Source organism: Lytechinus variegatus, chromosome 2 (assembly GCF_018143015.1).
Source record: "Lytechinus variegatus isolate NC3 chromosome 2, Lvar_3.0, whole genome shotgun sequence".
Lineage (NCBI taxonomy): Eukaryota > Metazoa > Echinodermata > Echinoidea > Temnopleuroida > Toxopneustidae > Lytechinus > Lytechinus variegatus.
The window spans coordinates 42,845,726-42,857,888 of NC_054741.1; the positions used below are offsets into that span (position 1 = coordinate 42,845,726).

General features: G+C 44.5%; 1 protein-coding gene and 1 long non-coding RNA gene across 2 annotated transcripts; one reads left to right on the forward strand and one right to left on the reverse strand.

Annotated features, from left to right (window-relative positions):
• Window positions 1–578: 578 nt before the first annotated feature.
• LOC121408122 lies at window positions 579–10,934 on the reverse strand. The gene is made up of 3 exons (XR_005969002.1): window positions 10,219–10,934; window positions 8,647–8,843; window positions 579–1,157 (listed from the first exon to the last, which is right to left on the reverse strand). It is a non-coding gene; the product is annotated as an uncharacterized LOC121408122 (long non-coding RNA).
• A 227-nt stretch (window positions 10,935–11,161) lies between these two features.
• LOC121406819 lies at window positions 11,162–11,731 on the forward strand. Its single transcript, XM_041597689.1, has one exon. It carries the CDS (start codon window positions 11,162–11,164, stop codon window positions 11,729–11,731), a length of 570 nt encoding a protein of 189 aa, XP_041453623.1.
• Window positions 11,732–12,163: the final 432 nt, after the last annotated feature.

Genomic DNA, 12,163 nt, shown 5'->3' on the forward strand with positions numbered 1-12,163 from the left:
CTTTGACCTTAATCATGAGACCTGAAACTTGCACAAAATTTTCAGTGATGCTTGATTACTATTGTGTCCAAGTTTCATGAATCAGATCCATAAACTTTCAAAGTTATGATGGGAATTCAACAGATATCCCCAATTCGGCCAAAGTTCATTGACCCTAAATGACCTTTGACCTCGGTCATGTGACGTGAAACTCATGTAGGATGTTCAGTGATACTTGATTAACCTAATGTCCAAGTTTCATGAACTAGGTCCATATATTTTCTAAGTTATGATGACATTTCAAAAACTTAACCTCAGGTTAAGATTTCGATGTTGATTCCTCCAACATGGTCTAAGTTCATTGACCCTAAATGACCTTTGACCTTGGTCATGTGACATGAAACTCTAATAGGATGTTCAGTAATACTTGATTAACCTTATGGCCAAGTTTTATTAACTAGGTCCATATACTTTCTAAGTTATGACGTCATTTCAAAAACTTAACCTCAGGTTAAGATTTGATGTTGACGCCGCCGCCGTCACCGCCGCCGTCGGAAAAGCGGCGCCTATAGTCTCACTTTGCTTCGCAGGTGAGACAAAAAGAGCAGAGGCCCAAGGATAGACCCCTAGGACACTCCAGAAGATAGAATTGATGTGCCACTCTTGGCTTCCTCTAGTGCCACTTGTTGGATATGTCCTATGAGGAATTCACAGATCCAGGACAAGAGCTGACCTCCGATACCAGAAAGCGTTCATGTGGTACCCAGTTGAAGGCCTTCGAAAAATCAATCAGGATTACATCAATCTTTTGCTTGTCCCATAAGCCTGCGGCAAGATTTTGGACTGCTTTTTCTTTTAACAAAAAGATAGCTTGAAAATATTTATAGTATGAAGGTAAAATAAAAAAATGCACTGTGAAGTACTGACTGTTCATATAGAGTTTAAATTTCAATTTGCTTTTTTCTGAAAAGCTTTACAAATTAAACAAGTTAAAAACAACTGGGGGTCCATGAACTAAAGCATTGGAGAAAGTAAAATGATGAGACATACCTGAAGATATTCCTTGTGGTCGAAAAGAGAGTGGATGTCTGACTGTGCTTGTTTCATCAATGAAGTTTAAGGATGCACAGAAAAGTCCAGAGAGAGCATTCACAAGGTCACCCCATGCCCAGTCAATACTAAAGAAAAAAGGAAGACATTTTCATCTGGTAAATCTGAATTTTGACAAATGTACACTAAAATCTTCCCCATGACTGGCCAATACTACAACAAACCCTTTTATCGTTATAAATTTAATTGGATAATGCAGTGACAGTGCAATTCACTGCCTTTCAATAATGCTGAAACTAAAATTGCATGTTTATGTTACCTCATACATATCAAATAGAATATGAAACAAGGCAAAAGCGATTTGTGTCTCACCTGGAAATTATGAAAATACTTACCTGATTTTCTTATTTACGAGATAACTCATACATCTACTTGATTTGCTAGTTCAGCCCTCTGGACTGCCATACCCGAATAGAACTCCCAAGGATTTAAAAAGCGCGAGCGCGCCCTCTCCCGTTCAGGCTTACTACCCATGATCACCGCGCAACTAGCGTCCATCTTCCTCACCTTTCGCAAGCCCATACGTTGAAACATGTTGCTACGCAAGGCGGAGGGTCGGTGGGAGGGTATCAAGTAGATGTATGAGTTATCTCGTAAATAAGAAAATCAGGTAAGTATTTTCATAATTTACTTCAATAACTCCATACATCTACTTGATTTGCTAGACCAGCACGGACTCAAACCGTAGGGAGGCATGTTTTCAATTGTAAGCCTAAGAAAATTTAAAAGAAAAAACAAAAACAACGAATTTTAGGGAGAGGGGGAAAAAGCCGCAGCTGCTTTAAGCGCCGAAGCAGCAAATCTCGCCTCGCTGGACGGAATGTCCTTCAAGTAGAAAGAAGTGAAGGAGTTAGTTGAGCGCCAAAAGGCGGCCCTCAAAAATGTCCTCGAGAGGAATGCCCTGTATACTCAGGAATACTAAGTATCATGGGCCCTCGGCCTAGTGTCAGGAGAACAACATCACCTGCTGACTAGAGCGTAAGAATTGAAATTTGTTGAAAATTTCAACAAGAATCGTGATCGGAAAACTGAAGCTTTTAAGGCTCAGTAAGTGATCAATCGACCAATCTGAGAAGGCGAGATATCTCAGAACCCCTACCGAAATTAAGCGTGCCGCTTGCTAGTAACTAGCATGCGACTAGCAGGGCACTCGCTTAATAAGCGAGTGCATGCTAGCGAACAGTCCCTGCTCGCTAAAAGATCGCTTAACTATTACTCTGCACGCATATCACACGCTTATTAAGCTAACCGCATGCTAGTTACTAGCATGCCGCAAGCTTGCGCAAGCTAGTCGCACGCTTCCCGCAAGCTTGGAAATTTCTGTAGGGGAAGCCTCCGCGTGGGAGAAAGCGCCCAGAATTCGATATCTGTCTCAAATGCGTGAGGGCAGAAATCTGCAGAATTCTGATAGAGAGCTGTGGTAAAAAGTTACTAGCGGTCCGAAGGGGACTAGGAACGACGGAGAGTAGGGATTTAGGAAGAAAACCACTCGTAAGGCAGACAAGGGTCGAGAAAGCGACTGAGTGCCATCCTGTTAATAAGGAATGCCGCGGACATGTTGCCTATGTAGAATAGAGCAGTCTGGTCAAAACAGCTCAACCGGGCGTGTCAGGGATACAGCGCGGTACACATCACGACAAAAGTGTGTTAGACCGAGTGATCGAGAGAGAACTCAGGATCCCCTTTCTCCCATACTGATTGAAGCACCCATCTGAGGGTGCAGTGCCCGCGGTGGAAGAGGTGGCTTGGCTCAAGCCACCATCGCCGAGAGAGCCCGTGAGGCTAGGCTGCGATGGCTGTCCGCTGGGCGGGGGAATCCCTAGCAGCAGCAAGTGTACGCCAGAGGGAGCTGGCGAAAAAAAATCTGTCACGATATTACGTGTAAACGACCATCAAGAGATGCTCTAAACGAACAGACATCGCCAGATATGATACCTCAACCGTTACATTCCCAACGGAATCGAATGAGGTAGCAACGGCCCTGTCCTATCAAGTTAGGGACGGAAACTGGCTAAGAGTGTCGAAGTCCTCGCTTGAAGAAACAAGCGAAGGAGACTTGAGGAAGTAAACACAAAATTTCCATCAGTCTGCGGTGAGAACCAGTTGTTTATGAAAACAGTCACAAGGCCTGTTTCTCAGGTGATCGTAAGAGCGAGCACCGCCGGCGCCGGTTGCGGCAGCGTGGAACAGTCCGATATCGGTAAGATAAGGAGCTCCAAAAAGCTGCGGGGGGGCGGCAAAAATGACGCCCTAAGCAGCGGGGGATGAGAATCTAAATTTCTAAGAGGAACTCCAGTGAAGTAAATCACTTACATGGAGAGGCTCATCCACAGTCGGCCCGAGAGAAGGCGGGTCGTAGTGATCGTGGTTAGGAAGGCATAAGCATACATTCATCCACTGTTACATCATCCTCGGTCGTGCGGTGACCCTGGCCACATGCCTTGCATGGAAGGAGGATGAAAGCAGCATGCGGGGCGACTCGAGTGTGCCGTGAAAAAATTTCTAAGAAAGAAGCCGATTCGACTAACGGGCACGGTAAAGACATCCACCGTAGACCACTCCGCACAAGGAGGGAGCGGCGGAGACGCCCGCAAGATTGACCCACATAGAGGGCAGTCTATAAGATAGACAGTTAGAGCTCGACCGATGGTCTGGCGGTGTACAGTTTGGTGTGAACTCGCCGACCCGGTACGGTGGGTGTGCCCAGAAAGTAGGCATAGAATGCCGACAGAGAATCCTGGGGCTTTAAACAAGTTTGAACGCGCGTACATAGCCAACAATCTCATGAGATGTACGGCGGTTACTTTCCTCCGAGATGATGTTTACCCAACCGGGAAAGACTCGGGGAACAGCTGTGAATGTCAACAGGAGGGATATCTAGCATATGAAAAGCTGATTCCTTCCACGTATTCGGTGCGGGTGCTGCCGGCGGTGTCCGGGGGACGACCGGTGATGGCAGCTCGGGCAGGGTTCGTACGAGCCGCCCGAATACGAGACAAATAGGTTAACATAACCATAATGCACCGGGTGGTGAAGGCATAGCGATTATTAAGCACAGGAGAACTTTTAATCGCCGTGACATTCAGATCCGATATACATACTCATAAGCTCAGAGAGCTATGAGATAGTGAGACATACCGCTGAGCGGTGATGGTGCTCATATCAGAGTCGCCCTCTCTTCAGCGGCGATCGCTGGAGAACGGGTGTCTGTACTAGCCCTGACTCTGGCGTTGCAAGGGTAGGAGCTAAGTAAGACAGGGCACCCTTACTTTCGAATAGAAAGTGAGGTTCAGGCCAGAAAAGCGACGGTCCCGTCGCCTGGGCGGACGGTCCGCGGACGTGATAGGTTGTCCTCTCAAAGCAGCCAAACATTCTCATGAGAGAAGTGCGGCATGCGGTATGTAAGAGATTCATACCTCCAATCTACGGGCCCGCTTAGGGGGAAGAATGGAGAGAGTTACCGCTGAAGGAGTCGTCGCCGTATGTGAGCTTGACGTAGAGGGCGAATTCGGGAGTACCTGCATAATAATCGCCCCCCCCCCCCGCCTCTGCCTTCTCGCTAGCCTCGAGAGGCTTGAAAAATTTCGAGACGGCGGCGCCGGAGCCTGGCGCTTCCGGGCAGCAGCAGAGCGGGGGTGGGTTTACACCCACGGAGCTGGCGGCTTCCTCGTCGTAGGAGCCGCCTCGTCTAGAGCGACCCCGTCACTCTCCGAGACCCCCAATTCGGCCGATTGAGCTCGGAGCGCCTGAAGAGGCGGGGCGAGAAAATATGGACTCCCTTGCTTCATCAATACCCCCGCTCGGAGGGTAGATGTGAGGTAGATACTTGTCAAGCAGCGCCTGAGCGCTTACTGAAAAGTCGACCGCGGGATAGGGGTTGTCCTCGTAAAGGGAGTCTCGCTCTATGGACTGAACCGGGGGGTTGTCCAGTAAGCGCCGGGGTGGCCCCGCGTGTCGGCTGGGACACGTGCTCTGAGATCGACGAAAATGCTGGAAAGCACACGCGATCTTGGGGCACCCGGTTAGTCGGTGCACTGGCTGGCGATTTAACAGAATCACTCGAGGATTTCCCGGGTGTCTGGTGGTTATTGCCCACTTGTCTCGCTTGATGCTCAGGGGCATCAGCGGGGTGAGTAGACGTCGAGGGTGGGGTGAACCCGCACTACTCGAAAGCAGAATGTAGCAGCATGAATAGCTGTAACATCTGACCACCAACACAAGGGTCTGAAGGAGGGACGCCCATGGCAACAGGGCTGGCCGACCTCACCTTCGACCTCTTCTTCTTCGCGGCCTCCGCCGGTGTGGCCGGGGCAGAAGAAGGCACAAGAGGCACGGGTGATTTCTTACGATTTGCCGCCCCTGGCAGGGCGGCCGTCAACAACGAAACTTCACCCGAATCTGACGGGGTCAGATTGTGGTCACAGACTGATGTGTGACGCCTCTCGCGGTAGCAGAATGTAGCAGCATGAATAGCTGTAACATCTGACCACCGACACAAGGGTCTGAAGGAGGAACGCCCATGGCAGCAGGGCTGGCCAACCTCTCCTTCGACCTCTTCTTCTTCTTCTCTTTCTGCGGGCTCCGCCGGCGTGGCCGGGGAAGAAGGCATGAGAGGCACGGGTGATTTCTTACGATTTGCCGCCCCTGGCAGGGCGGCCGCCGACAATGAAACTTCACCCGAATCTGACGGGGTCAGATTGTGGTCACAGCCCGATGTGTGATGCCTCTCGCGGTAGCAGAATATAGCAGCATAACATGTATGACTGTAACATCTGGCCACCGATAAGAGGGTCTGAAGGAGGAATGCCCATGGCAACAGGGCTGGCCGACCTCTCCTTCGACCTCTTCTTCTTCTTCTTATTTTGCGGGCTCCGCCGGCGTGGCCGGAGCAGAAGAAGGCACAAGAGGCACGGGTGATCTCTTACGATTTGCCGCCCCTGGCAGGGCGGCCGCCAACAACGAAACTTCACCCGAATCTGACGGGGTCAGATTGTGGTCACGATCAGATTGTGGTTACAGTCTGTGTGACGCCTCTCGCGGTCAGGGGCTGGGCGATCTCTCCCGATGCTGTCAACGGAGGACGACTTATACGGCAGAGATCCTGACCTGTGCCGGGGGGAGAGAACCGCACTCTCCCTCCGGACTTCTGGTGACCCGGTAGCCGGTGGGTCGCATAGCCCTATGGGTGCTGCGGCGGCAGGACCTAGTTTAGGCTTGGAAGCCTTGGCTACCACTTTTTCCTTTGTCCGAGACCGTGGCACCACAGTCTCGGCCTTCCTTCTCTTAGCATCCGACCGCAAATTCGGAATGCTGATCGACGCACCCTCATACTCACCGCCGCTGGGCGCTCACCGCGGCGTCCCTCCTGCTCGCCTGGAGGCGGCCGACTTCTGTAACTTGCAATCGGGGCGGTCCCCGTGGAGGGCACCAGGTATTCTGGGGCTGTGTTAGTCCCATTCAAAGATACCTCTCTCTACCCTGAAAAAGGAATAACAAGAATTTTTCTTTTTCTTTTTTTTTTTTTACAAAGATCTCGCTTAGATTAAAAGTGGAGACCGGAGTGGTCTTTCCCTCCTCCTAAAAGGAGTTTGTTTGAGCAAACAGAACAAAACAAGAGGGGAGGGGTAGGGAGGAAGAAGAACCTAAGAATAGTTTAGGTATCTGCCTGTAAGAAAAAGGAGGTCGGAGACTTTGAAAAAAGAAACTCCTACAAGGTTCCCCTACTATATTCTCTTTTTTTTGTGCCCGAAGGAAAAATTCGAAACAAAAATTCAAAAATGAATGCAAGTTCAGAAGAGAACGAAGTTTCCACCTGCGAAGAAACACAAAAACAAGCATTTCAGAGCAGGAAGAAAAGGGATTGAGAGACAAATAATTCCAGATAAGAGAAATTTTACGATAATTTCCAAGAGGAAAAAAAAAAGTAACCTCCTGTGGAAAGGTAAAGAAATTCAGAACAGGAGGAAGGAGGAACGTCTCTAGTAACGATTCCAAGAGGAAGAACGACCCAGTAAATCCTCAAAGGGAATCGTAGAGCCCGCCTGTCGAAATAAAAAATATATAAGACTAGGAGGGAAGAGGGAATTGAACGAAGAAAACAATTCCGGGACAGGTCAAAAAAAAATTTCTAACAGGAAGGAGACCCCACCTGTAAAGAACAAAAATTTTTTTTTTTTTTTTTTTTTTTTAGGGGGGATTGAATAACCAAACAATCATCAGGTATAATTGCGTAAGCCGAATTAAACAATCCCCGAAGCGTCTGTGAATAAAATATTAATCAAGAATTTTATTCAGAACAGAAAGGAAAAGGAATTGACCTTTAGGATGCGCCTGTGAATAAAATATCAATCAAGAAATTTATTCAGAACAGAAGGAAAAAGGAATTGAGCTTTAAGATCCGCCTGTGAATAAAATATCAATTAAGAAATTTATTCAGAACAGAAAGGAAAGAGAATTGAAGAATTAATCAATCAATAATCAATCGAAAATCTTAATAAATCAATTCCAGAAAGCAAGGAAGGAACAGAGTTGAAGATCCCAACCTGCAAAAAGAAATAACAATAACACCCTCGACAACAAAGTGTAGAGGCTGTCTAGAATTTAATTCAAAAACGGCACCAAAAGCCACCACGCTTTGAACGTGAAGAACAATAACCATGACAGGTGGTGAAGGCTTGCTGCCACGTAGGCAGGCCAAGCCCGGTGCCTCGCGAACGCGCTAGCGATGCGGCGCGACGAGAACTCAAACGTTAGAAAAACAATTTAAGTGTCTTCCAAAAACACGTCTAAAAAGTCACGCCAAGTGTAAATTCTGAACACAATCTTACACACAAATGGAAAGATTGAAATTAAAAGGGAGAATGCACCACAGATAAGCGAAAATAATATACCAAAGCTCAAAAAGATTTGAGCTCTTAGGAGACTTATCTGAGCACGTCTTGACAGGTGGCTTGCCGAAAGCAAAAGAGGAAGATGGACGCTAGTTGCGCGGTGATCATGGGTAGTAAGCCTGAACGGGAGAGGGCGCGCTCGCGCTTTTTAAATCCTTGGGAGTTCTATTCGGGTATGGCAGTCCAGAGGGCTGAACTAGCAAATCAAGTAGATGTATGGAGTTATTGAAGTAAATATTGTGATTTGCAAGGGCATGCAACAGAATTGTATCAAAACTTCATAGTAAAATGACTGGGATGGGATAACACTTGTCATAAGAGTCTTGCACATAAACTCCAATGTTGATCTGAAAATGACTGTCACACCCAAGTCAACCCAAGATGACGTACAATCAATTCTCGCAACCAACAGTCACACCCAAGTAACTCAAGAGGACATAAAATGAAATAATTACATGCACAATAAAAATACAGTTCCAAGAATTTATTAAAACTGTATTCAGGTTCTTGTAGAACAATGATTCAAAGGCTTTGTTTCAGAGTACAAATCACAATATAATATAAAATAAAAGTCTTTGGAATAACATACAAAGTAATCCACTTTATAAGGTGATATAATCACTCCAGTTCAAAGTTCATTGATACTGACGAATCGTTACATAATTACATCATCTGACGACGGAACTGTCTTCCCTTTGACTCTCTTTACAAATCTTGTCCATAGCGAGATTTGACAGTCATAATCATGGTGGATCTGGATACGGAGATGGGACCGGAACGGCTACTGTAATGGCGGTTGAAAACAAACTCAGAACCAGAATTGAAATAACCAGTGGAACGAGTGGAATCGGAATTGGAACCCATCTAAAAACAAACATTACCCAAACTATAAATAATCTAAGGAATAATAATATCTTCAAATCTTCACAATTTTAATATACTTCCCTAGATTAATTCTCGACTGGTAAACTATAAACAATCTAAGGAATAGTATCTGTAAAACTTCACAATATTCATACAGGTGATTCCCTAGATTAATTCCAGTATTCAAAGGAATAATTTCTTCCAATCTTCATAATACTCATATGTCTTTAATCTCACGAATGATTAATAAGCATGATCAGTCCTCAAAATGTTTTACATATAACAAGAAAATGACTCCTTCCTAAAAAGCATTCCTTTTAGTACAAAATCTTTCTGATTTCTGAGATTCAAAAGTTACTCAATCTTTGTCCTGGAATAACTCAACTCCTTCATATTAGTTATTAATTAACATGACATTAATTAAATTGGAGATAGTTTTAGTATAAACTAACACTCTTCTCTTTTAAACAGAATTCAATGGTCCTTTTTAATGACCAGGGGTGGTATTCTGAGGTCATTTTAACTTTAAAATATTTTATTTTATCTCTTAAAATGAAATTGGTATTCTGAGATGAGATTTTATCTCTCAGATAAAATTTTAGATTTTATCTTGCGTATAAATTTTATCTTGCATTTCTACAAATGATACGCAACAGAACAATGCCTGCGTACACATACCCATCGCGTATCTGGCCATTGCAACGCGGATATGCTTGCGCCCAAGTTACTTTGAAGAACAAAATAAAATAAACTTAAAAGAGGGTAGAGGCTATTTTATCTCTGCGACGTTGATTTCACCAGTATTTCTAGGTGAATTAACCCCACATGGTGACATGAAAATGAAGAAAAATTATATACTTATTAGAATAACACCTTAACGTTGTTCCTGTACAATCATAGAGTATTTCATAAGACTTTTCTTTACTAATATTGTCTTTGAAAAGATGTTTGAAAAGATGCGATATAGACTTCGAAAAAAGATGAGAGTATTGTCCTTTTTGTTAAAAAGAAATCTCCGTAAAGATGCACAAGCGTATTTGAAGTCAATAAATTGACGCAATCTGGCCCCTTTCACACCTCCTGGCGGAATAGATTTTAATTGGTTGAGTGATATGAGAGAGCTATAAAAGCGCGTTTCTAATTGGATATTGATTAAAAAATAGGTGTGTCTTACAGAGATAAAATGAAGATAAAATGGTTCTCAGAATACCAATTCGGAGAGATTTTAAGGGTATTTTATCTCACCGATTTTAACGGAGATAAAATATTTTATTTTATCTGAGATAAAATGGATCTCAGAATACCACCCCTTGACTTTCTCAATGACACAATCATAATACCAAATGAACAGTAGTCAAAAATCATTTTCACTTACAGTTTGACTTCTGTGACTAAAGGCAGGAAATCATCAGGAAGGCCTCAATTTTCAGCAGTCATGTTCTTGATGCTTGAAATGGAAAATGCAGCGCTATCTGCCCTAAATCCAAGTCTAAAAACTTCAATTTCTAATAGCATTTCTCAACCAATGACCCATAGGTCCTCCCTGTTTGACTGTTTCGAACTGCAGCGTTACACGTTATTGTGAGTATGTATTATTTTGAACAGGTATTTACACTGCTACTTTGATCATATCATTTTTTTAACAGAAATAAATAAATTTATATCTAACATGCAGGTCGCCTAAGTACATCTACCATCCAAGTTTGGTTCAAACTTCAAACCAATGACGATGAAATCAAGGATGCCTTCTATTAGCAACTTCAGCGTGAGATTGACAGTATCCCTGGACATGACATGAAGGTTGTGATGGGGGATCTACATGCTAAGGTCGGAAACAACAGCGGTTACGATATGACTATGAGGAAGTATGGATGTGGGGTGAAAAACGAAAATGGGGAATGCCTCATGGAATTCTGCTCTATTAACAACCTTGTTATTGGGGGACACTCTTCCAGCATAAAGACATTCACACTGTGACACGGTACTCACCAAATGGAAGGGACAGAAACCAGATTGATCAGATTTCTTGTGGAGCGTTGTGGCCCAGTGGATAAGTCTTCTGACTTTGAAACAGAGGGTCGTGGGTTCGAATCCCAGCCATAGCGTAATTTCCTTCAGCAAGAAATTTATCCACATTGTGCTGCACTCGACCCAGGTGAGGTGAATGGGTACCCGGCAGGATTAATTCCTTGAATGCATGAGCGCTGAAAGGCAGCTCGAGCTAAAGCCGGGGTAATAATAACAACGCGCCTCGGAATAGAATATTTCTAGATTGATGGCAATATATAAATGCCTATTATTATCATTATTATCACATCATGATAAATGGTGCGCGGAGAAGATTGCTCCAAGATGTTAGAGTCCTGAGGGGGGCAGATGCTGCTAGTAACCACCATCTTGTGCTGGCAGTAATACAAGTTAAGCTCAGAAAATCAGGTGCAAGTAAAGTTAAACAGCCAAGATTTGATATTGACAAACTAAAGGACCCCAGAGTCAAAGGTGCATTTCTACTAGAGCTTCAGAACAGTTTTCAGGTTCTAGCAGACCTTGAAGAAACTCAGACAGAACAGGACAAGATCAATGAAGAGTGGCAGAGGGTCAAAACAGCATACCAGAAGTCAAGTGAAACATGTCAAGGGAAAAAAAAGAGGGAGAGAAAGGAGTGGATGACTGAAGACACATGGCAAACTGTAGTGAAACGTAGGGAAGCGAAAAAACTTTATTTGAGTGCAAAGTGGGATAGGCTAAAAGAGACATTTAAAGGTAAATATCAAGAAGCAAACAGATTAGTTAAAAGAAAGTCAAGAGCTGACAAACGAGCCTTCATGGACAACCTAGCTAGCCAGGCAGAAGAGGCTGCAAAGGCTGGTGAGCACGGCAAAGTATAGAAGTTGACCAGAATAATTAGTGGCAGAGACAGTAAAAACTCAGACTGACCAATAGAAGACAAGGATGGTAGGCTACTTACTACTGAAAAAGAACAGGATACTAGATGGGCTGAACACTTTGAAGTTCTCAATAGACCACCTCCTGCCACTGAAGCTAACATTCTAGAAGCAGAAACTGACCTAGATATCAATACAAATCCACCAACTCGAGCTGAGATCGTCCAGGCAATCAAATTTAACAATGGTAAGGCACCAGGACCAGATAACCTTGATACTGAGCTTTTAAAAGCAGATCCAGATCTGGCCGCGAATATATTGCATCCTCTCTTCACTGACATATGGGAAGGTTAAAAAGGTTCCAGATGATTGGTTACAAGGGGTCATCATCAAACTACACAAGAAAGGTTCCCTCCGCAAGTGTAGCAACTATAG

Excerpts from the sequence above, each read along its gene's own strand:
- LOC121406819 (XM_041597689.1), top strand. The coding sequence starts at position 11,162 with ATGATAAATGGTGCGCGGAGAAGATTGCTCCAAGATGTTAGAGTCCTG.